Source organism: Stegodyphus dumicola, chromosome 5 (assembly GCF_044657685.1).
Source record: "Stegodyphus dumicola isolate Sdum_Otavi_A_Nest chromosome 5, ASM4465768v1".
In the NCBI taxonomy this organism is placed as follows: Eukaryota; Metazoa; Arthropoda; class Arachnida; order Araneae; family Eresidae; genus Stegodyphus; species Stegodyphus dumicola.
The window spans coordinates 20,365,751-20,391,894 of record NC_140772.1 but is presented as its reverse complement, the minus strand read 5'-3'; the positions used below and the strand labels follow the sequence as shown (position 1 = coordinate 20,391,894).

Sequence of the window (26,144 nt, the reverse complement as noted above, 5' to 3'; positions counted from 1 at the left end):
GTATGCGATTTCTGAATATTCTTAAGAAAAAGACAATTGCGTAGAAAGAGATTCTCATCATTTGAGAAATGCCATGTGTTATTTCATGTTTTTGAATCGTTCTTGGAATGTTGTAAAAAGATGTAATTTAGTGTGGAGGACTTTGGAAAGGAAATAAAGATGTAGGTCTATCGTCTGTGTTTGAATACAAATCAGCAACCTTAAAGTTTTTCAGCCAGCCTACATAAATTCTTAAAAACTCTTGAGAGCATTTTAGAGGTATATATTCCGTTTTAGATAAACTAAACGCATATATTCCGTGTTAGATAAACTAAACGTATATATTCCGATTTAGTATTTATTCCGTTTTAGATAAATTAAAGTATATATTCGGTTTATAGTAGTATATATTCCGTTTAAGATAAAGTAAACAGTATATATTCTGTTTAAGATAAATTAAACAGTATATATTCATTTTAAGATAAATTAAAGAGTATATATTCCGTTTATTACAAATTTATTACGTTTAGATAAACTAAACCGTAGTATTTATATTATGTTTTAGATGAATTAAACTTATATTCCGTTTTAGATAAATTAAACGTTGAAATGCGAAATAAACCAACATTTTCCTCTTAACATTTCTTTGGTTTATGCGGTTTTAGACTGACTTGTTTGGCATTACGTATTTATAACGTATAGTGCGTTGGTATATTGAACACAAAGGAATGGATAATTATCTTAGAAACGCAAAGAAAAAAATCATTAAATGCAAACGTGCTTTTATTCTACAATTGATTTGATTAAATAAAGGCATACTCTCCGTTAAGTGGCAGGCCTGGATCTTCTCATAACAAATACATAAATGGCCGGTTAATTTTGAAAAATCACATAATTTTGCATTTACGCGTTGTAAATCAGATACAAAATGTATGCATTATTATCATTCTTCTGTTGAGTTTTTCAGGAACAAACCTATGCTACTTTTTTTATAAAAGTAATAAATAGCAGATGAGATCTGTTGTACCCTTTGCTGGGCATTTTTCATTGTTCATTCAGTTGCCATGGCCGAATCCATCTATAAATAAAAAATTTGAGAATTTCCTAAATTCTCTTTTAGACAATTCAGATATGCGAAATTTTCAGTAGAAATTTCTCATAATCAGTTTTATCGTAAAAAGAAATTAATTTTGGAAAACTAGTTTCACATTACTGTTGGCAAAAATGCTAAAATTTGCAATTCCATACGTAATAAAATTAAAATTTATACTGTTCTGTATCGCCTTTCTCATTTGAATTCAACAGGCTAAACTGGGAAAGTTTTAGCAAGATTTTCCCATCCAAGGTTTCTTATTACCGACCAAAATTTTGGTTTTCCTAAGGAAGACTTAATTGGGTGATAGAGATGCTTACTTTTATCCTGTTAAATGAAATGTGGAGGGACCTAGTGAACTGGTAAGCGAAGAAGCGCTTAGTTCCAAAGAACAGAAAGCATAAACTCAAGAAGGGTTAATTACCCTTTATTCACTCAATATAAGATTAACAGTCGGCTCCTTTCTTCGGGCGTACAGCAAAGCCTCCACTTATGCTTAAACTCAATCGTAAGAAATGAGAACTTAACTAATGACCTACTAAGGGATTTAGCCGAAGCTAACACAGTTCTGTACTAGTTGGCCCGTAATCTTAAATTAGCCGGCGAACTATCAAAAGGTACAGGTACGTAATACGGCCGAGCGTAACAACAATGTAGATAGACGTAGCCCAAAGGCAAACGTTTCCTACTCAAAAATCCTCACTCGCTCTGTCGAAGTTATTAAACTTGACTTAAATACTATTCTTTTCCTCAAATGCATTCAACGAAATTCTAAAAATTCATTCTGGTAGGGAGTTTCAAGTTGAAGCGAGGTAAGACAGGAAAGGTTCGCTAAATTAAAATAATTGTTATAAAATTAAAATATATCTTACAGGGTAAAGAACAATGTACTGAAACTGCTTAGCCGGAGTAGTGGTTAGTGACTGTGACTATCGTACCGAAGGGTTTGGGATCGAATCCTGGAAAAGGCATGGATGTTTGGCAATGCATATAGAGTCTGAGTACAGAAGGCATGGATGTTGGACAATGCATGTAGTGTCTGAGCAGAGAAGGCACAGATGTTTGGCAATGCATATAGTGTCTGAGCAGACAAGGCATGGATGTTTGGCAGTGCATGTAGTGTCTGAGTAGAGAAGGCATGGATGTTTGACAATGCATGTAGTGTCTGAGCAGAGAAGGCATGGATGTTTGGCAATGCATGTAGTGTCTGAGCAGAGAAGGCATGGATGTTTGGCAATGCACGTAGTGTCGGAGCAGAGAAGGCATGGATGTTTGGCAATGCATGTAGTGTCTGAGCAGAGAAGGCATGGATGTTTGGCAATGTATGTAATGTCTGAGCAGAGAAGGCATGGATGTTTGGCAATGCATAGTATCTGTGCTGCATCTCGGCGAGTCGAAAGTCCTTTTGAGGATTTGATGGTAGAGGGAGAGGGGTGGCAGATCCTCAGACCTGTCCTCCCGGAGTGGGAGATTATTATCTCAAATTAATTAGTCTCAAAATTAGGGGGAGGGCGGAACTGAGCTAATGTCGGGCTGTCACCTATGTGGTACTCAAGGCTTTTGCCAATAACATGCGCATTTGACTCTTTACCACGATGATTGTCGTAGGTATGCGCTGACCATTGTCAGACAAGTGGTGGCAACAACAACACAATTTACTGATTGTAACATTTTTCGTAGACAACATGTGCAAAGGAGTAACTTTTGCAAAACGTTTTCTAAAAAGTGTCACATGGTGAAATGTATAGTGATTTGAGAGTCTTGTTTTATATAGGAATGCTTGCTTGAATGGGTTTCACTTTAAGGTGGTCAAGATTACTAATTCTTTCACTGTAAATCTCATTTTTGACAAAATTCCATAGTCATATCAGAACTTCTTGCGAGACAGAGAATAGGTTTATTTCTGTACCCTAGACATAGATGTTTAAGTCTGACGCATCGAATGTATAATAAAACGATTGCACTTAACCTTTTAAACTGACTGAATCAAATGAAGACACTCTCAGTCCATTGCAGATCATCTATATTTTATAAAGACCTTATAAAATCCCATTGTTCATTCTCGGAGACCCTGAACATTGCATACAATTTTCAAAAACGGATTTATAACACACCTGATACATAAATTTGATGATTTTTCATTTTAGGTCGGCATAGCAGAGGACGCCTCATTGAAACGGTCCCAAACAGTTCATCGAATCCAAGTCTATCCAACAGATGAAAAGGAGAACGGGCTCCAGGTTTCAGAATTCAAGCGATCGAAGAGTTACTCTCCTCGTCCATCCTTAACTGATGATGACATCCTTTACCGTGCCATTATCGTAACCGGAGGTTTCAACTCCCAAAGTGTTGAAGATGATAATTCCGGTGAGTAAGCTGCATTTTGTAATATTATTTATGACTCTCTCATAGAGTAATCTTAATGTCTGCTCTCGGGGTGTTGATCTCTGATTTCTCATGCATGTACTGAGCTCGTTAAACAAGAAAGTTCAAATTAGCCTATTAGATGAAATAGTTAAGAACGAATAGAAGAAACAGGCGCGTATTAACTGGGATTTGTATTGATTAATTGCCTGTGTGTAGTAAAAACACCGAATTTGTAGCACCAAGAAAAACGCAGAGCAATTTTTCATAAATTAATGGACTCGAATACTTGGGTAATAAATAGGATATGATTTAATTTTCTGAATATGATATAATTTTCTGAAGAAAGCGTATTTCGCCTGCATGACAGACATTTTAATACAGAAGTTATTAGTTTTGTAAAAATTTAATGTTTAAATATCTCATTAACAAACCATTTACTCTGAACAAATATTTTCTTCTATGATTCGACTGAAGTATATTGCAATTTGTAACACCTGTATTTGATTACACATCTTTCGTTGTACCTTACAAAAATGTATTGCTGTGCATAAGATGTACTTTTCACAGTGATATATATCACTCGCAAGGGATATTCGTCGTTCATATTTACGTACATATTTGTTGGAGATCTTTAGACCACCTGTAATACCATATTCAGGCACTTATAAGGAATTTTTAAAAAAATTAGCATTTTTATTTAATTAAATTTTCAGATTTCAATTCTTTTAATACATTCTTACTTCCTTGTACGAAGTAAAAGACTGTGACGATATCGTCCTGAAAGTAACATGAGTCCAACCCGCAAAACTGCCATAACGCATGAAGCACACTGTCATCCAAAATAATGCAGCAGGCATCGTTGTTGAGTTTACCATGGATTTGGACCAAGAGTTCAATCCATACCAGGAGAAACACTTCTAGATCATAATTTCACCTGCGCCGAACTTTACTGTGGGCACAGTGCATTCTGGAAGGAAGTGTTCTCCAGGGAGATGCTAGACCCAGACTTGTCTTCCGAATGGTAGAAGGTGAACCTTGATTCGTTGCTCCTGAGAACTCATTTCCATTGATCAAAGGTCCATTGTCGGCGTACTTTGTACCACATTAACCGAGCAGCGCGATTGGACTTTGTGATCAAACGCTTATGGGCAGCAGCACGACCATACAAACCACGCAGATATGCTTTCATACGGATGGTATTCATGGAAACAACACTCCTGATTGCTGTTGAAACTCCTGGAATATGTGGGTTATCGGTTGGGTGCCGTTCTTCCGAATTTCGCTGGACAGCATCCGTCGGTCCCTGTCTCTCCGCTACACGAGTCTGCTAACTCGAAGCACATTCAGATATTTACCGCTCACCTTTCACTTCTGAACCCCATAAACCATTGTTGAATTTGGATAATTCAGCTCATTAGACATGCCCTTTAAGGATCGGCCATTTTTGTGATACCCGACAATTAAAACTTTCTCGAAATCAGATAACTCTGCACTTCGTGGCAAGCCTGCCACGACGTGCATCCACCTCAGTGCACCACTTCACGTCATGACAGGAACATTATGCGCATGGCAGTGACGGATCGCTCAGTCACATCACGAACCACAGCACAGCACATTCAGTCTGTAACGCATCATCCAGTGTTTGCACGTACCATTCGACGCCGTTTACAGCAGGGTGGTCTGTCCGCAAGAAGTCCATGCTTCGTCTACCCTTGACGCAGAACCACAGACGTCTCTGCCGCCAATGGTGCGATGAAAGAAGGATGTCGACGGTAGAATGGAATGAAATTGTCTTTACTGACGAGTCACGCTTCTGTCTGCAACTCCAAGATGGTCGGATTCGAGTCTGGAGAACCGCGGAGAGAGGATGCTGAACAGCTGCGTTATGCACTGCCACACTGGTCCTGCACCGGGTATTATGGTATGAAGCGGTATTGGATATGACTCTCGCACTCCTCCAATACGCATCGCTGGTACTTTAAATAGCCAGCGCTACGTCTCCGAGGTGTTGGAGTCAGTTGTCCTTCCTTACATTCAGAGATTGCCCACAGCCATATTTGAACAGGATAATGCTCGACCACACGTGGCACGCATTGTTCAAGTGTTCTTCGTCATTCGCCAGATTGAATTGCTTCTCTGTCCGGCTGGCTCTCCGGATCGTTCGCCGATAGAAAACATGCGGTCCATGGTTGCTGAACGATTGACCCAGATTACATCCCAAGCTGCCAACCAGATCAAATTTGGCAACATGTGGAAGCTGCTTGGTCTGCTGTACCCCAAGAACACATACAAAATCTCTTTGAATGTGATCTCCAACAATGGCGGCTACTCTGGCTACTGATTCTGGAATGAACCACACTTCACTGAAATCTATAAATTTAATCATTTGATACTTGGTCCACATGTTATCTACTAAATAAATTTTGTTGTGATATCTCTTGTCTTTCTTGGTGTTGCAATTTGGGTAGCCAGCAGTGTATTTATAATTTATATACATATATTTTAATCTTTAAAAACTTTTAATGGATGCTCTTCTTAAATATTTAGACACTAATCGGAAGTTCTCAAACTGAAGATTTTTTTTCAGTTCATTCAACAATAAAATTTTAAATACGTACAAAAATCGATAGCAAGCTTTGCTTCGAACGAAAACCAAGTAACTGGGATAATTGGAATTTCAGATAACTCGAGTTTTACTGCAAACATAGAAGAGAAAAATCTACATTAAAAAAAGTCGAGGCGGAAGGTTCTTCAGCAGTGTTTTCACTATCGATTTTGATAGTTTCTTTTTACTTCATACGGTATCAGAAGAGGTCCTGTCAAATAGTCGACTTTGTATGACAAGATAAAGTTTCTTAGAATTTTATCAGTTTAGAGAGAACGTAGGAGAAAGCTTTTTTGCAAGAGACACGTATTGCAGTTTATGATAATAAATAAAATGCCGGGTATTATAAGATTCAGTTTAGAGCTACGATTTCGAAAGTAAAATCTAATCTATTTCAGCTATTACTATGATTAAATGCTTCAAGTTATAGAGAATGCTTTAATTCCTTTAATTAAATACTTATTTATTATTTTAATTAAATTTCTTTAACAATACTCCAATTTAATAGAGAGAGGTTGCTTTAAGAATGGAAGCATAAGTAGGTTTCGAAACATGCTTCCATTTCACGAAATGAATTCAGAAGTTTAATGGTCAGCCAATGATGTTTTTGGTCACATCAATACCACAAGAACTCGGTTTATTCGAATTAAATAGGTTTCGAATAACCATTATCCGGATCATTCATACCCAAACTAGTTCCATATATAAAAAGAAATGACTGGTTTTTGCATTCATCATCTATGGATTATTTTTTGGATGGATTCACCTATGGATATTTTTGTTGAAATTCGACAAAAATATTATTTTTTAAATTAATTGTAGTAACATTTCTGAACCCTTGTAGCAATCGGTATTTTTGTAAACCTTTTGTAGCAGGATTCAAGGTAATGGAAAAAGTGTTCCCATTCTTCTCAAGATAGCAAAATTACATTTGGGGTATAATGGATGATTTTAGAAAATGCTTTACTGGTTTCTTTAATGCTACAGTTTCTTGTAGTTTGTCTTTTATCAGAAAAATCTGTTATTGAGAGAAATTTTAATTGATATACAGCCAGTGATATACCGTCATTAACATGAAGTTAGCTATACAATCACTGTTTTACCATGAGTGCCAAAGATGACGTCCATAGTTGATTTAAAATCACCATAATTCAAAGGCAGTTAGAAAAACATGTGAAAGAGAAATAACCAATATTATAAGTAATACAGAAATACTACTGATAAACATTCATCTTCATGAAATTTAAACTATAGAATAGCTCATTTTGTACACTAATTAGATCTGTATTAAAAACAATACTGTTACAAATGGTAGAATTTATTAGAGGAGAAATAATCTTACTTATAAATAGCATGAAAGAACAGTTTTCTCTTTTTCGTTACCTTTTTGTATTTTGTATAGACAGTTTTGCTTTACGCTGATGATATATAATACTGCTTCCACTGTCTCGCAATAAATGAATTTAACACATTTTCTAGGCAGGGCACTGTTAATCCTGCCATGGTAAATCCATAATTAACTGTAATCCATCCACAAATCCTGGTACTTAAATGGGTCCTGTATTCGTCAACGGAGTCATCGATTTTCTGAGACGATGGTAATGTGAGGTACTAGAAAATCCTCCATGGTGACAGAATATGAGACGACGTGAATGTGATCTCATCGTCAAAGACCTGCTACGAGGAATACATTACAACAATAATGGGGAGTTATCCTTGTATAACTCTCCTTCATGTTAATTTAATCAGTTATTATGATTTAGATTAGTGGTGCCTAACCTTTAGTCTCTCGCAAGCACAATTTGGCCTATCGCGAGCTCATTTTGGCCTATGGCGAGAACATTCCAAAACATCAACATTTTTGTTGAACATATTTCCAATCTTATGTGATACATCTGAAATATTAATTCCGGCAAGTGGGTTTGAGATGAATAATAATATTGGTTGAACTTTATGGAAATCAGAGAAGCGGAGTTCAAAATTATTTGTCAGTGCATTTAGGTTTTCCGAGTATGGCTTGATGAATTCTGAAAAATGGGTGAAAATTCTTTCTTTCTTCTGATTTATCCACAAATTTAACTTTATCTGAAAAGCAGTTACAGTCCCAGTCAACTGTAAAAGGGTTTTTTTCCTCCCCTGGAGATTTTCGTTCAGCTTGTTCAGTTTAGCTGTTATATCCGTGAGAAAATACAGATCGGATAACCAATTATTATCGTCCAATTCTTTATAACTTTCGTTCTCGGATTCCCAAAACTGCTTTATTGGCGAAAGAAGTTATACAAATCGTTCAAATAGATTTCCCCTGCTGAGCCATCTAACATCGGAATGAAGCAATAAGATTCCATGTTCGCCATCAAGTTCGTCAGTCAACAATCAATTATTTTATAACGTCTTGCAAGATATCTTTTATGATTAATAACCATATCTAACAATTAAGAAATATAAATAACTTACCATATTTTAACAATTAAGAAATATAAATGAATAGTTATTTTTAAAATATTGTTTGTTCGTAGTACCTAATCGGGCTGGCGAGTGTATGCAAAACGATTGGCGATCACAAGGTTGGGCACCACTGATTTAGATTTTTATTTTCACTTACACCTTCCGTTTTTCTACCAGAATGCGAATTATTTTAGGGTATTTCAGCCTTCTGTTTTTCTACCAGAATGCAAATTAGCTTAGGGTAAGATCGTTGGTTTCTAAGACAGAGCATGTTCAGCCTCTCGAAGCCACGTTATAAGGTATTTCTCCCGCCTTCTTAGCATGCCTTTGTGGTGTGGTGGTCTGTACGCTGGGTGCGTATTCCAGAGGTCCGTGGTCCGATTTCCGGCAAAGGCGTTGCTCATTTTTCATGACCACTGCTTTACAAAAAAACCTAATGTCCCTACAACGTTACCGGGTTCTTGCTAGCTCGGACAGGATTTCATTCTTGGGCTTCGCAATATAGTGCCACCATTTAAATACTTACCCCGGTTAGATTTGCGAGCCAACTTAGCGTTAAATTGAACTGTGTAGTATCTGAATTAGTAGCTTAATCTTAAATTTGAACTTACCCTTACACTACGTTACATCGCCACAAGTGGTTGGCTGATTTGTAAGCATGAGTCGTGTGTTTATGTTCCAATTATGATTTAATAAAAGGTTTGTTTTAAAACCTTCTTAAGAATTTGTAGTTCTGTCCAGATACGGCTATAATTCGCTTAATGTCTGCTAGATGGCTGATGCTAGTTTATGTTACGAAAACATAGTTTATGCTACGAAAACATAGTTTATGCTACGAAAACATAGTTTATGCTACGAAAACATAGTTTATGCTTCGAAAACATAGTTTATGCTACGGAAACCTAATTTATGCTTCGAAACCCTAGTTTATGCTACGAAAACATAGTTTATGCTACGGAAACCTAATTTATGCTTCGAAACCCTAGTTTATGCTACGAAAACATAGTTTATGCTTCGAAAACATAGTTTATGCTACGAAAACATAGTTTATGCTACGAAAACATAGTTTATGCTACGAAAACCTAGTTTATGCTATGAAAACATAGTTTATGCTTCGAAAACATAGTTTATGCTTCGAAAATGCTTTGAAAACATAGTCTATCCTTCGAAAACATAGTTTATGCTACGAAGCTAAATTATGCTACATTTTATAGTGCAATATCTGCGCCACACCAACAGAAGTGGCTGTTCTGGTAGTGTATGGTGCCTTCAAGTAATTTGACAGATTGTGGCAGACACAGAAGGCAGTTATAATGAGTAACTCTAAAATTTACATCTACGGTAAACGTCAATTCAGAACTATTGATATCTTGCTACTACTTATTATCCAAACCATATTTACTGTTCAGACACTTTGTTGCGTGGAAATTCCATTCAAAGTTTAATCTTCTGTTTTTAGAACTTTTTCACACACTTGCTGGACATGTTCTCGATTTTGAGAAAATATATACAGTAAAATACAGAATAAATCATGTACTTAACTTTTTGGAGCGAGCTGTATCCTGAGTTTAACCTTCCTACGACATTATATGCGATGATTTTAACCTTTATTCAAAAGTGAGTGATCTAAGCTATAAATTTTTGTTGTGACTTAAAGCCCGAATTTGTTTCACCATTCATAGGTTGCGGCATGTACTTGTACGATCCAGCTCTTAACGAATGGAAAAGCATAGGACAAATGAAGAACCCTCGACATCATCACTGTATGGTTTACTTGAATGGATTTCTATATTGCATTGGTAAGCAATCTTTTTAATCAACAGATAGGTAATTACATTTCGTGTGTTTCAACAGATACCAACAGATAGGCTTAATCAACAGATATGAACATTTTCAGATGTTGAGTGCTCTGTGAGCCAAACGCTATGTCACGAAACTTTGATGCTAGAAATGCTTCTAGCGGAGCTTTTATAGAATCTTTAACCACTTAACTGTCCAATGCTTTGGAAATTGTTGTCACAGCGACAGCTATATTACGCTATATTGATGACTGAAAAGGTCACTGACAGTGACTAGTGGCCATGTTTTTGACGATGTATACTTGGGTTTCATTTTCATAAACATAAAGCGCACTCAATAATTAGCCAAAAATTTTTATGAAGTTTTAAGTTAAATTCTGTAACATTTAATAAGGTTAAATTAAGTTGTGAATTTTTAAATTGTCAGTTTTGGATTTTTCCTAAAATGCAGGCGATCTGTTCGCTGTTATAAAGAAAAATGAAATAGATACTTTCAAAGGGCCCAGTGGAAACTTCACAGAATGGCAGCTTTAAAGTTACATGTTTTACCGATATTTTGTTTATTACTTTTTATTTATTACTTCTGATTTATTTATGGTCAAATAGATAAAAACATCTGCCCACTGGTAGATCGATTTGCTGATATGGGTTAAAATATTCAGAACTAACTGGCAGCGTGGAATGTTTTCTCTTTTTTATGGTCACATATTTAACATAACTATGAGTAATTTATTCTTAGAAAGGCTTGCATGAAATCATTCCTCTACTTCGACCTCTACCTTGTTTACTCTTAATAAATTATTCTAATTTATCGACCTTCGAACTACAATAAAAAATAACAGAGCAATCGGTGGATTCTGTATTGATAATGAGAAATGTTTGGTTTATTTGACTATGGCAAAGCACTCGAAGGCTATCTGCCTAAGGGAGGAATACCTACATGGAGGACTTCCTAAGGGAAATTTGGCTCTTATACACGTTACACACGGAGAAGCCGCCGATAATGAGAAAGAGAGACAACAAGTCGTCTTTACAGGTTATTTTTTGGTCATTTTACCCTAATTTAGTACAAGAAAGCAGTACAGTAATATAGTCAAAAGCGCTTCTGAACAATACTTAATTCATGCTTCAGAGCGCTGAGTCAAAAGCGCTGATTAAATCATGCACTAACTTTATTGAGTTCATAAGTTTTATTAATTTTAATAGCTATAGCATTCTCCACTAATTTATTGGCCCTATATTGTATTGGATAAGGAAATATAAATCCTGTTCGCTGGTTCTTTCTTTCGGACTAGAAATAGCAACCTCTTTGATTAAAACTTTTTACCAAATGGCAACCATTTCAGCCATATCGGTTTAGGACATAGAAAACGATATTCTAAATAAGGGAAATTCAACTTTATTAAAGTTAACCCTTTGTTGCATCATGTCCATTGTAGTAGACAAAAGTTTAAATTTGTTTATTCTTCTGTAAATGCCTTAACAGATTCCATTCCTGTGTTTATTCATTCTATATTATTAGAACTTTCAACTGTCGATCCTAGATGGCTGTATAGCATCAATAAGTAAAGCATTGCTATTTGGAAAATGGCTGCTATACTTCTGTTTCCAAGTTAGTACCATTTCTCATAGTAAACATTATATAATACTGCTTACATTTTCTTATACTGCCATTGTTTTCCATAATTAGTCATTTTATACATTTTATTTTAAATGTCAGTTTGAGAAAATTATGGAGTGGGTAGATAAAGATCGACCGAAAAGGGTGAATTGAAACCCAAATGGACTGCTTATCAATCCAAAACACCACTGGAAATGTTTATGTTTGGCAAGGAATTTCCAGAACGTTTGACATTTGAATCCAATAGGTACAAGTTACAAAATCGTAGCAAAATGAATTCAATCACAATCGACAAAATGAAGGTATTTTGGAGAATGTGTATGTACATGTCAGTTGTAGATTTACCACTTAGAAGATGGTAATGATCCCTGCAAAGAAGGCAGGAAATGATTTCAAATGCAATGACCGTAAATCGTTGGGAAGAGATTTGTATGCATGTACGTATATGCATGCTGTCCACTGTAGTGAACAACAAACTGTAGCAATTATTTAAAACGAAATTTGAATAAAATTAAATTTTTTATTACTAAGGTTATTTTAAGTAGAAAAATACAAACATTTTTGTTTAACTTCTCTAGATTATCTGTATGTAACAAAACGTTAAGAATATAGTTGTTAAAGTTAGAATATATTTAGCCTTAGTTATCTAATTTTTTCAGCTAAAAATCTGAAAAGCTCTAAATGATAGGAGAATAAAAAATCCACCTTTAGTTAAAATTGTAATTAATGCTATAATTTTTAAAGGTTAACACGCTATGTTGTTTAATGCAAGTGCGTTATCTTGACGTATGTAATTAAAAAACAACAGCTTTGAATATTTTTTATGATTTAATTTTAAATGTGTTGCTAGAGGTGTTCAAAATGTTGATCTTCTGGTTACAACTAAAGAACAAAATTTGCGTTTATTATTGTTTTTTTAACATTATGAATTTAGTTATAATGCATACTATGTAATGAAATATGTTGAGTCTAATGTTTGTTTAAATTTTCGACTGGGAAGAATTATCTCCGGCGAAAAAATCAAATTTACTTTAGTATGGATTACATGATCTCCTTTGAACCAGATAACATTTTGCTATTTCAATAAATCTGCTGTTTATTGAAATAAGTTTATTTAGTGCAGATTCAATAATATCATATTCCTACAAGAGACACACACTTATAACTCTATTAGAAATTTACTAACAATGTCAGTTTGTATGACTGAGAAGTTCTTTTGTAGAATCTTCAGCCTACACAATTCTTGGTTTAACTTTAGTTGATTATTACAAAGAACGCGACAGCTATCGACCTAAGGAAAGGGATGTTTTCGTGAAGGAATTTCGAAGGGAAATTGGATCGAATTAACTTCACATGAAGGGAAAACATGAAAATACCCAAGCAGCCAGCCCATTCACCTGCAATAAAACTCATGTCGAACTACCAGTGACCAGTGAGTTTACCGTTTGGCGTCTGGTGAGGGCTTAAATTGTAATGGAAATTTTAAGGTCAGCATTTTTGACAGTATATTAAAATTTAGGAGAACGCCTGAAAATTTTTATTCGAGTTTATATGAGTTTCCATAATTGATTAACCAGTTATCCAGTTCTTACAGATCATTAGGTTGTAAATCTGAAAAACAGTTGCTTTCTATTGCTTTTTATTACATTTTAACTTACTGTAAAAATAGTGTTTAACGAAAGAGTGGCTTAACTCTTTCTTTCAATTGTTTAATCTTTTATTCCTCAATTTTCAGTCCTGTCTTTAGTTGCTTAATTTTGTGCCTTGTGATTTTTCTTCTTATCATACAGGCGGCTGCGATCCGAAGAATACGCAAAACGGGAAAATGGTTCCAACACAGTCTTGCTTCAGGTACGATATAGTCAACAAGAAGTGGCAGGGCGTGGCTCCCATGAAACGATGCCGAATGTATCATGGTGTTGCTATCGTCAAGGACAAGATCTACATCGTAGGCGGCAAAGACGAGACTGATAGGTAAGTGACTGGGGATAAAGGTGCTTCGTGAGTTACAAAAGACAGAACTTGCGACAATAACTGTAATATTCCCATTACTGGCACCTCAGAAAGTCCCTAAAATGTTGCAACATATGATTCAAAATTACGCATAAAGCAAACTTAGGTTACCCTATATTTTTAAATAATCCATTTCGAAAGCGATAGGACCCGCATTTTCAGGAGCGGAAAACATATTTTGCTCCTGGAGAAAAGGAACATATGTCGATCCGGCGTACAAATCAATACAATTTTATTCATAATCTATACCAACCTAATTTTGCTTTTTTTTGGCCAATTTTAAAATTTATAATAACGTGTTTCTCTTCTGATTTGATTTAACAAATGATTCGTCTGCTAATTATATTTAACTCTTGCTAAAGTGCATTAAGACATTTTCGCTTTTGATACGAGAGTTAAGGATAGAAGGGGATAAGGCGCCAATCCGTCTCCAACTGGCCACCAGGTAGCGCTTCTGACCACTAACCATCTTGGGCAGAGATGGGCAAAATACGGCGCGCGGGCCAACTCCGGCGCTCCCGGAAGGTTCTATCCGGCCCGCGCATAGAATTTTAATTTGCCGGTCCGAGGCAAATTAAAAGAAATATACAGATACAGGGTGATTATAATTACCCTGTATCTGTATATTTCTAATTATTATTAAACAAGTTTAAGTTTCAAAACGCTATAAAAAAGAACCACTCATGAAAATGACGTCAAATTTGAAAGGAATGTTATTGAAGAAGGCGGAAAGCGTATGGCAGAAGAAAAAATTTCGTTTCAAAAGTTAGCTACAGATGGCGCTGCAAGCGGAAGAAGACGTAAATTAAAATGTTAGTTAAATTTCAGTGTTATAAAGCCGCCAGGTACCAGGCTGTTCCTCATTTCGCGTCTCAGACGTTCGCCGTGGGTGTTTCACTGCAGGACCGCGCTCTGCTGGTAAAGCTGTATTACAAAAATTGTGCAAGAGTAGCTCTGCAAAAATTCAGGACACTGAACGGTATAAAAGAAGGCGTTGGTCCAATGAGTGTCGTAGGTCTAAAGAATATGATGCAAAAATTCGAAACGACAGGTTCGTTTAATGTGCAATCTGGTAGAGGGAGAAAACGAGTGCATTCGACGGTAGTTGAAGAAGTGGCCACAGCATTACAGGAGAGGTCGGCAGGTGGTGTGCAACCGTGCAGTGCACGAGGAATTGCCGAACATTGGACAGGCCTACGAGCACGGTGCTGAAAATTGTACGAAACATCCTGTAATGCTATCCGTACAAAATTGGCATGTGCAGGAGTTGCTTCCGTCTGACCTGACAGCTAGGGAGACGTTTGCGTTAGAATTCCTGTCTGTATATTTATATATTATATGTCCATCTCCTTTTCTAAACTTGTTTAAATATTATTTTTTCTTCTTTTTTTCAAAGGACTGATGATCTTTATACTTCCTTTATTTTTGTTCTACAAAACATAAATGGACGGAAATAGCAAGCACAAACAGCTTTCAATCGGTGAATTGTTAAAAGCGGAAGTTTTTTTTTATTAGTTATAGCTGTAGATTGGCACCAACAAGTGTTATCTCTTTCTCGGGGAGCAGACATATGGGAATCCAATATAGGTAAGCGCGCATTTTAAGCTCCAGCCAGCGGCATTTTCTTTTGGCGCGAGTTCTAATATTATTGATTGCGTATGGAAAGATTCTGGACATATAGCATTATTGTAAATAGTGGTGAAATTATTAAAAGTATAGCGTAGCTAGTGCTTGTTTGGGTTATTCGTAAAATATTTCAACCCAAAAATGGCTACTGAAAAACTCAAAGTTGATTCAGAGTGCCGTGCATTTAACGATGAATGGACCTGGAAATATTTTTTTACAGTTGTAAAAGATAAACCAGTGTGTCTCATCTGCAGTGAAGCTGCAGCAGTCTTCAAAGAAGCAAGTGAAAGAGGGTATTGTGTCGTTTATCCCATGAGGAACAGTGTTCTGCTGAGTGCGAAATGTTATAAGATGCAGAAGGGCTTTCGGGCATTGCATTTTTCACAGTTCTTCCTTTGTCATATGAGCAACTTGAACGTCAAGATACAAGGAAAAAATAAATTTACTGACAATACCTATGCCCATCTCAGAGCTTTCAAACTAAGTCTGTTTGCTGGACAGCTAGCTAAGCACGACTTGTCTAATTTACCGAGGTTAAATTCAATACACTCAGTAAATGAAGAGAAGCTTAAGAATTATGAATATGGCTTGACTCATTTGACAAAACTGCATTTTGCAAACTGCAACGCCAGATTTCAAATTTCAGGTGCCATTCAAACAAAATTGGATATTCTTACCATGCCTTTCAACGTAAATTGTGAAGCAATGAGGTGAGATCTGCAGCTTGAATTAATTGAGCTACAATGTAACAATCATCTCAAGCAGTTGTTTCTAAATATGCCAAAGTCAGAGTTTGGCAAATCATTATCAAAAGCAAGTATCCCAAATTTAATATCTCAAGCCCAGAAAATCAGTGCTATTTTTGCTTCATCTTATGTATATGAGCAAGTGTTTTCAACTATGAACCTTAGAAAGAATGATTTCAGAAGTAGACTGACAGATGAGCATTTAGCTTCGTTGCATAGCATCAGTACATCTCAATTCGAACCTCAATTTGAGGAACGTTTAAAAATGAAATCGCAGTTTCATTCATCTCATTAACGCATTTAAATTTAATACTTGCATATTGTTTTTAAAATTTTAGAAAAATTCATCTTGGCCCGCCAAACTTTTTTTTTTTTTTTTTTTTGTTTTTGGCCCGCGATCGAAAAGGTTTGCTCATCTCTGATCTTGGGCATCCAACGGCTGTTGTGAGCATCCGCACTCAACCAGACGCCTTGGTCCAGTCTTACTTGTCTGGTACTATATTACATAGCATATTGTTGAAATTTATTTGTTCTTTCCTATACATAAAATTTAATCTTAAAACAACTCAGGTTTAAACGCAGTCCTAATTACAGTCCTACTCTCCTGATACAAATATTTTTGAATGAAATACAATTTTAATGTAACTAATAATAAATAAAATAAATACAGTTCTAAATACAGTCCTAATACAAATATTTTTAAATAAATAAAATGATTTTAATGTAACTAATAATAAATAAAATAAAATACAGTACTAAATACAGTCTTAATGCAAATAGTTTTGAATAAATAATACAATTTTAATGTAATTAATAATAAATAAAATAACATAGAGTATTAATACTATCCTAATACAAATATTTTTGAATAAATAAAATGATTTTAATGTAACTAATAATAAGTAAAGTAAAATACAGTACTAAATACCAGTCCTAATGCAAATACTTTTGAATAAATAATGCGACAAATAGTAAACTCTGGCTGGCCTACTGATTCTGATGAGGCACGCCTGCGAGAACTTGCGGACAAATATCAGTATTATGTCGACATTAGTGACATGGCACTAACGTCTAATGTTAGTGCCATGTCCATTAGTCGCGCTACGCATCACATAAACTTGACGTACAAGTTCAGTCGATGAGTGTCACATGAGCGGAATAAAGTAGCTAAGGACAAATATATTCGGGCCTGCACTAATCTGCTGGAATATCAACGCAAGGAAACAATTCTGGATCAGATCGTCACTTGTGATGAAAAGTAATTTACTTCAACATCACAGGCCGAAACGGGCAGCGTCGCAAAGCTCAGTTTGATTAACAAAAAGATCATGCTTTGTATCTGGTGGGATTGCAGTGGCATTATCCTCAAAGAGCGTCTGGAAAAAAGATAAAACCTCGACAGTAAGGTGTACAGTGAGATGCTAGGCTGTTTTGACGCCACTGACAAGGAAAAGCATCGAACTTTATTCCGGCACAAAAAGATAATGTTCCATCAAGACCACATGTGTCTGCATTCGCCGGCTGTACTCTGCACAGACTCGAATGGGATATTTTGCTACACCCACCATATTGCGCCGGCATCTCTTATTCGGAGTTCTACCTTTTTTTCACATCTGTAGTTACATCTTTCTGGTGCTATCGTCCATTCCGCACAGGACGTCCAAAATGATGTTGATCTGTTTTTGGACTAGTGCCACCAAGTTTCTTCCCGAACCTGAAAGCTTTGAAAACTACCAAAACGTTAGCAGAACATCTTAGATTTGTGTCAAAATCATAGATTTGGGTGGTGACTTTCCGCACTAGACGTACTGCTTTCATGTTTCTTTTCTCTAACTTTATTAAAAGCATATTTGGTTTTGGCGGAAAACTTTCGTTACAAAAACGTTCGCTTTTAACGACAACTTTCGTTACTTTATGAGCGAATTAGCAGCTTTAGATAGCTGATAATTCACTCATAATAACCTTTGATTTCATGAATAAGATTAAATTTAATTTCAATTTGTTTAATGCTCAGACTGTAGTTGTCTACCTAGACTGTATGCCTAGACTGTAGATGAATTACCATTCGGTCTTAATTTAGAATCCAGTTTCACAAATATAATATAACAATACTGAAAGAGATTAAAGAGTTTATTTCTTCTTTGGTTGTAAATTGTGAAGGTCTATGTTACTCAGAATATGATGACTCCAGATACCGTTTTTTTTTCACAATGAGAGAAACATACATAAATTCATGTAGCGTTTTCATTATTTGATTTTTTTAAATATAATACAGGGTGATAATATTTGGTGGCAAAAGTTTGAAAAGTGATTCGGACTTTTAAATTGATTCGACACAAAATGCCGTTTCGCGATTAATAGCCATTCTGGGCTAACTCCCATTCCAGCTAATAGCATGTTTAAGTAAACCTTGTAACATGCATATTTACAAATAAAGATTCCCAATACCCAAAAATGAATTTTAACTTATGCAACGAATACAAAAGTACAAAAATGTGTGAAAAGCTTCCGCTGTGGCATAAACGTGTGTAGAATCAAAACCGTGAACTTTACAAAAAGAAAGAAACCGATAAATACTCCTAGCCCACTTACCAATCGTTCAGTATTATTGTTCAGTATTTAGTCTAAAATCATCAGAGAGAATTTCTTCTCTAAACTGTAGAATTAGATTTTCAGGCAGATTTTCGTATTTGCTGATAATTGATTGAGATAATTAAACCTAATAATAATCATAATGCTATGGCAAGCTCCTAATCACTTGCTTGGCTAAAAGCCACAACTTAAGTACTTGGCGTTCGCAAGACAAATTTGCATAAATAAGTTAAAGCTTTTAATTCTGGCCGGAAGTAGAAAATAAGAAGTGATAGTAAAGATTTAAAATAAAATAAACGTTAGTAAAACTTAAGATCCTTACAACCCTTCTATCTTGTTGTTTCTTGTCACCCGAACTCAAGCGATTATTCGCTTATTAGTTCTTAGATTCTTCACTTCCAACATTAACTTAGAATTCCAAAGTGAGGAACTCTACATTCTCACTCAAACCATAAAATTCAATCCAACAGCAATATAGCAAAGGATTTAAAAGAGCATATCTTTAGAAGTTCCGACACGCAGTCTCGCGCGCTGGAGATAATTTTTTTCCGTACAGTGTTGTGATTGTTCGCTTTGAAATCGTTGAGTTTCTTAATCAAAAACTTATAAATACTTTACAAAATATGAAACAGATAAAAAAAATTCCAGATTCCAAATTTGGGCTTCCAGATAGATGCCCATATTCGGGTAAAGACGTAAGTTTTTCAAAATTTGATGGCTCTATGTACCGTTGTTTCATCACAATGCGAGAGACATTTATGCAGATTCTTGATTATTTAATTTCTTTAAGTATAATACGGGGCGATAATATTTGGTGGCCAAAAGTGGTTAAAAGTGGTTCACCGTTTATAGTGAATCTACAAAAAATTCCAAAACTAAATTAATAGCCCTTGTGAGCTGACGCTTCTTTGGGCTAAAAAAAAGAGTGATTTGGATAACTGATGTACGGATAAAGAACTCCTTTCGCATTCGTTCATTCAGACACTTACACTTTTCATGAGCACCTGTAAAATTGGCGTTTCAACAAATGTACTGCCCATGTAAAGAAAATTACAACATTTCTTTCGTAAAATTACATTTTTAACGATATCTGTCTAAACATTCAGTTGCTAAGTGCAGTAAAAACGCTAATTAAAAATTTGTTAATTAAAATTATATGTAATTATTTCCCAGTTCCTCCTATATTCACTTGATATGTTTTGATATTAAAAATGGCTTTTATAAGACGTTTTCCAGATTTTTAGGATCGTTATATTGCATTACTACGCTGCTAAGTATTATGAATAGAAATAAGATCTTTAATTTATTTCCGTCGCAGCCTCGCTATTAGCCAGTTCTCAAAATGTTGCTTTTTAGTATACAGCTGTATAATTAATATTACTCACAAACTGAACAACTCAAAGACAATAAGTACACTTCCTAATAATTTAAACCTTTTTTTCGCTTTTAGTAACAAATTTATTTGATATAATGTAATAGATATTTGATCTATATTGCAGCCTGTTGATAATTATGAAATTTTTCAGGGTTATTGTAGTAATAAATGATGTTTTCATCTATACATATTACGTGCCTCAAGAAAGAATCATTTGGTTTTCTTTAGATTAGACTTTTGTATATGTCCTGAAATAAATCTTTATTAAGTTCATGATAAAAATATGTAGTATATTATTATCTTAAAGTTAAAACAAAAATAATGAAATTCTATACGCTTTTTCCTGGATTTTTTAGTCCAAAGAGTCAATTTGTCCTGCAGGACTATTAATTTCGTTTTGACATTTTGCGTATTATAAACGGCGAATCACTTTTCAATTTGTTGCCACGAAATATTATCGTCCTCTATTATATTTAGAGAAATTAAATAATGAAGAATCTGCCTGAACGTAAGAATGTTTCTCGCACTGTAATAAAACAACGATACTTGGAGCCATCAAAATTTGAATAGCGTAATATTCCATAGAATATGAGCATGTGGAAGCTCTAATTTGAATTTGAAATTTGTTTTATTATCGATTTCCTATTTTGTAACACTTCAACGAATTTTGATTAAAAAACTAAAAGATTTCAAAGCGAGCAATGGCAACACTGTAAGAAAAAAGAGAAAAAAAAAAAATTTTATCTCCAGCGCACGAGGCTCTGTATCGGAAATTCTAAAGATATGCTAATTTTAAAAAATTGTTTATTGATACTGCTGTTGAACTGAATATTTTGGTTTGAGTATGTAGAGCATGATATTTAATAAATAAAGGTAAGACACCAAAACGTTAAAAATACCTTTGGACGTAATTTAAAATCTGAAAACTTTCAGAATTTTTTTAAATTTGAATTTTTAAAAATTTTTATTTATTTATCTATCTATCTATCTATCTATTTATTTATTCATATTTTGATTTAATTTGAATTAATCTGACTTCGTTCGTGAGACTGCACCTTTAGTTTTACAAATACATGATCTTTTTTAACTTTGAGAACATGATTGCTTTGTCCATTGCTTTTGGCATAAAATAAGTTGCCGCATCTCTCGTTTTTACAATAGTTTTGTTGTTCCTGAAGAAGAGAAATTTGTGTGCGATCACTCTTGAAATCCAAAGTTTTATTTAAAATCTGCTCTAAACAAAATTTATCTGTTGCCTAATTTAAAATTTTATGTACGCGTATTTGTCTTCTAATTTGACATATTTAAAAGAAATTGTTCAGAATAGAAATGCTAAAAAAATTATATGGTATGTAGTCTATACTAGATTGACTGCTCATGAAAATTCTGCATTTTTTGAAAAATGGAAATATTTATTCAAGATATAACTTTTAATTTGGCACGAAACGTTTCACAAACAGTCTCTATAAGTAAAATGGTGAATCTTCTCTATTTTGGATGAACAACAGAACAACAAACATGTTTTCAGTAAAGTGTATTTTGGAGATTAAAATACTTTATTTTTTAATTGTATAATCTCTTAAATGAATCATGACAAAAATATAAAATTCCTTCTGTTACATTATAAACGAATTTTGTTAAGGTTATGAAGACAAGGGGATTGCTTTCTGTGGGCTTTTCCGCCACTCGTGCCATCAGAATCGTCTTTTATTAATTAAAAAATACTAATATTTGTAAAACATTTTAATTGGATATGTCGTAAGTAAAAACAGATTAACAAAGTAAAATCGTTTTTATAACAATATAAAATCGTCTAAGAAATGTGCGAACCGCCTTTGTACTATTAAAATCAATCAAAAAAATGTTGTTAACAAATAAGCCGTATTTTCCCATTAATTAAATTGGTGTTCGAAAACCAGAACTTTACAAATCATGGAAGAATAAATATCGATAGAGGTGAAGAGACTGAATTGTAATTGGCATTATTGAACAACAGTTATAAGAGAATTTAAGCAGCGTCTTTAAAAATCATATTCACGTGAAAGAGTGAGTCAAAATTATTCTTCCTGTTTTTCTTTTTCCTTTTCTTCTTCTTTCGAAAGTTTACCTGGCAAACATAATGTAATACTACTGATGTTGTCTGACTGATTTTTTAAACTTTTTTTTATCTAAAGTAGATATTTTTTTAATTCACGCAGAAGATTTGTGATTGTATACAGACTATTCTGTATGATATAGTATTATATCATACATATCGTTCATATTATAAATCAGAATGCACAAAATTTGTATCATTTAAAGAATTATCTAATAGTTGCCACGTGTTCTTTTCAAATACTATAATAAAGCTCGAACGATGCATGAAAAAAATCAAGCAAACAAAAAACGAAACAGTTTTTCACAGACGATTCAGTATTTCTCATTCAGTTAATTCAGTTCTCACTTCGCGACAAGGCAAAAATACATAAAAACTCAAAATATCTGCATTAAAAATTACGAAGTAAATCTTAAACACTTATTTCCCGAAAAAATTCCAGAAAGGATTAAGCATGATTTAATTCGCAATAATAAATGAAGGCGTTATTTTTTTGTTGCGAAGCTTAGTCTCTCTAGATTGGCAACAAATCTACAATTCTTCTTTTTCAAATGAAAACAAATATGTCCGCCATGTTATTTAAAACTTAACCGTACTTAAACAGCTTTTAAATTGTTAATAATTGTACAAATATTGCTTCCAGAATTACGAAAGGCATAAGAACCTTAACCGGAAGATAAGAACAACATAATTCAATCATTTTTAAAGCAAAAAAATGTACAATTTACAAACATATAAGAGTAAAGAAACTGAGATCACTGTGCCGGGTAACAGAGTGGATATATATATAAATATAGTATTTATATATATTTGGTGCGGCCGATTGCAAACAAAATGCGAGGTGCACATCTACATGTTATAGCAGTCCTATATACAAAATTTCAATGTTCTGAGGCTACTCGTTTTCGAGTTATGCGAGATACGTACGTACGTACGTACATACGTTCGTACAGACGCCACGAAAAATTCTTTTCAGAATTCATTTTAAAGCAGTTTTATAATTTTTTTGGAGGAAACGAGTCTTTTATTCTGTCCTTACGTACAGATATCACGCAAAAACATTGTTAAATTGCATTCGATAGCGGTCAAAATGGATATTTTCGTTGAAATATGCTGCCTGAAACTTTTCGCGATTACAATACTTACTTTTTACTTCGTACAAGGAAGTAAAAACGTAAGAATCCGGCCATGTTATTATGCCAAGTGAAAATGATGGTATCTGAAAATATGTCCAATCATAAGTACGGGTTTTTCCCTATGCGCATGGCGCGGTACAGAATGCTTATATGCGTTCTCGAACGCTGCATTAACGATATCTTCATGATGAAATCTTTCTGTTCAGCACTTGAAACCCTCTATCGGAAAATCCCTGCAATAAATGCTAAGTCGAACAATGGATTAAAACTTTAACAGAGCGTTAATATCCGACGACAGCCGGATCGATGTCTGTGCAAACATGCGTCCAAAGCAGCAGCGAGAAATTATTTGATGCATCACCGAGCGGTGAGATGCATCATCTCCAACATCGCCACCCTCTCGTCTGAAGGAGGAAGAGGGGAAGGAGCAGCAGAGCATTTTCGTATGATCTGAATTTCAGCGACGGTTAACCGTAACAACGACATTTCCTTCCTTTAGTTCAATCTTTTAGCGGTTATGAACAACTTAACTGTTTACTGTAGAATAGAATAGTTCTACGTTACCGCGTCGTAATTTTGAGGTTCATATTTTATTTCATGCATTAGTACTTTTTCAAATAAAATATGTAAAGCAACTTCTTCAAGAGTAGTTATTTGCAGAATATGAAAAAAAAAAAAAAAAAGACTTTTTCGGTGCTAATTTTTTTAAAATCTTATTTAAATAAGTTTTCTACTTTTCTCAGTTTATAATATCAATGTTAATTTTCATAATAAAATTCCTTTCAAACCTTTTTTACTTCCTTGTACGAAGTAAAAGGAAGTATTGTAATCGCGAAAAGTTTCAGGCAGCATATTTCAACGAAAATATCCAATTTTGACCTCTTTCAAATGCAATTTAACGATGTATTTCCGTGATATATGTACGTAAGGACAGAATAAAACACGCTTTTCCTCCAAAAAATTATAAAACTGCTTTAAAATTAATTCTGAAGAGAATTTTTCGTGGCGTCTGTACGAACGTATGTACGAACGTATCTCGCATAAGTCAAAAACGAGTAGCCTCAGAACGTTGAAATTTTGTATATAGGACTGCTATAACATGTAGATGTGCACCTCGTATTTTGGTTGCAATCGGCCGCACCAAACGTATATAAATATATTTATATATATATCCAGTCTGTTATCCGGCTCAGTGATCTCAGTTTCTTTACTCTTATATATTTGTAAATTGTAAATTTTTTGCTTTAAAAATGATTTAATTATGTGGTTTTTATCTTCCGGTTAAGGTTTTTATGCCTTTAGTAAATCTATATGCAATATTTTTAGAATTATCAACAATTTAAAAGCTGTTTAAGTGCGGTTAAGCCTAATTTTTAAGTAACATGGCGGACATATTTCATAGATAACGCCTTCATTTATTATTGCGAATTAAATCATGCTTAATCCTTTCTGGAAAATTTTTTCGAGGAAATAAGTGTTTGAGATTTTAATATAGATATTTTGAGTTTTTATGTATTTTTGCCTTCTCACGAAGTGAGAACTGAATTAATTCAATGAGAAATACTCAATCGTCTGTGAAAAACTGTTTCTTTTTTGTTTTGTTTGCTTAATTTCTTTTATACGTCATTCTAGCTTTATTATAGTATTTGAATAGAATATGTGGCAACGATTAGATAATTATATTCTTTAAATGGTATAAATTTTGTGTATTATGAGTTATAATATGAACGAAATATAATACTGTTAAGTGAATCTAGCGCCAGAGTGTCGCTATGGTAAACAAATACTAGAGTGAATTTTAAAGAATTCATTTATTCTATTGTGGTTTATGCGCAGTCGGCGAAGTAGATTTAGTTCAATCCAATAAGTTTAAATGAAATGCAAGAAAAAATGCGTATAATTTAATATTCCGTACAAGGAAGTCATGTGGTGTACACATCAGATTTTTTTCTCTTTTATTATCAACGTTTTGTGTATTAATTGTTGTAATTAAACATAATCAAACATGTTGTTCATACTTACTCCACATAAAATTCGGTTCAACAGCAAAATCACAAAATACTGAAAAAACCGCATATATTTAAAGTTTCACATAACATGTACAAATAAAGATTTATATTTAAGTAAGGCAAACTTATTAAACTGGCACGTAAACTGTTCTTCTTAGCAAGCCCTTCACGAAGGCATTAGTCCGTTTAGGTACATAGCCTTTCTGTACTTTGCCATTGTCAAACAAACAAACTGCGTCTTGCTTGTCAGAATTAACTCAAAATATAAATCAAACTTACTTTTTGACAAGTTATTATTTTACAATTTGTAATATTTTTTAAAATTTACTCTACAGTTTGTCAAACTATCTGATGTGGTCACCACATGTCTTCCTTGTACGGCTTATTAGGTGTTGTTGCGTGCGTATGGATTCATAATAGGTTAAATCTACATGTCTGATGAAAAGTTAATAAAATTTATTCTTATCACAAGAGATGAAAACAAAATGCTGAAATTTTTCCTCACAGATATTCATAGAATATCACAATATCACACAGTAGTTATATTTTTAGAAAGCTAATCCGATCACCCTGCGAATTCGCTACAATCAACAATAAAAACTTAGTGAACTACTGAACTGAGATGTTTTCCTCCGGCTTTAAT

General features: G+C 34.2%; 1 protein-coding gene across 3 annotated transcripts in view; it reads left to right on the top strand.

Moving 5' to 3' along the window:
* The window catches only part of LOC118182432 (uncharacterized), a 144,904-nt gene that overhangs the window by 69,620 nt on the left and 49,140 nt on the right, over nt 1-26,144 (top strand). For all 3 annotated transcript variants that reach the window (XM_085816488.1, XM_085816487.1, XM_085816489.1), the window contains 3 exons: nt 3,220-3,439; nt 10,172-10,288; nt 13,700-13,883. In XM_085816488.1, the coding sequence (XP_085672614.1) occupies nt 3,220-3,439; nt 10,172-10,288; nt 13,700-13,883 (521 nt within the window). The remainder of the gene's footprint in view (nt 1-3,219; nt 3,440-10,171; nt 10,289-13,699; nt 13,884-26,144) is intronic.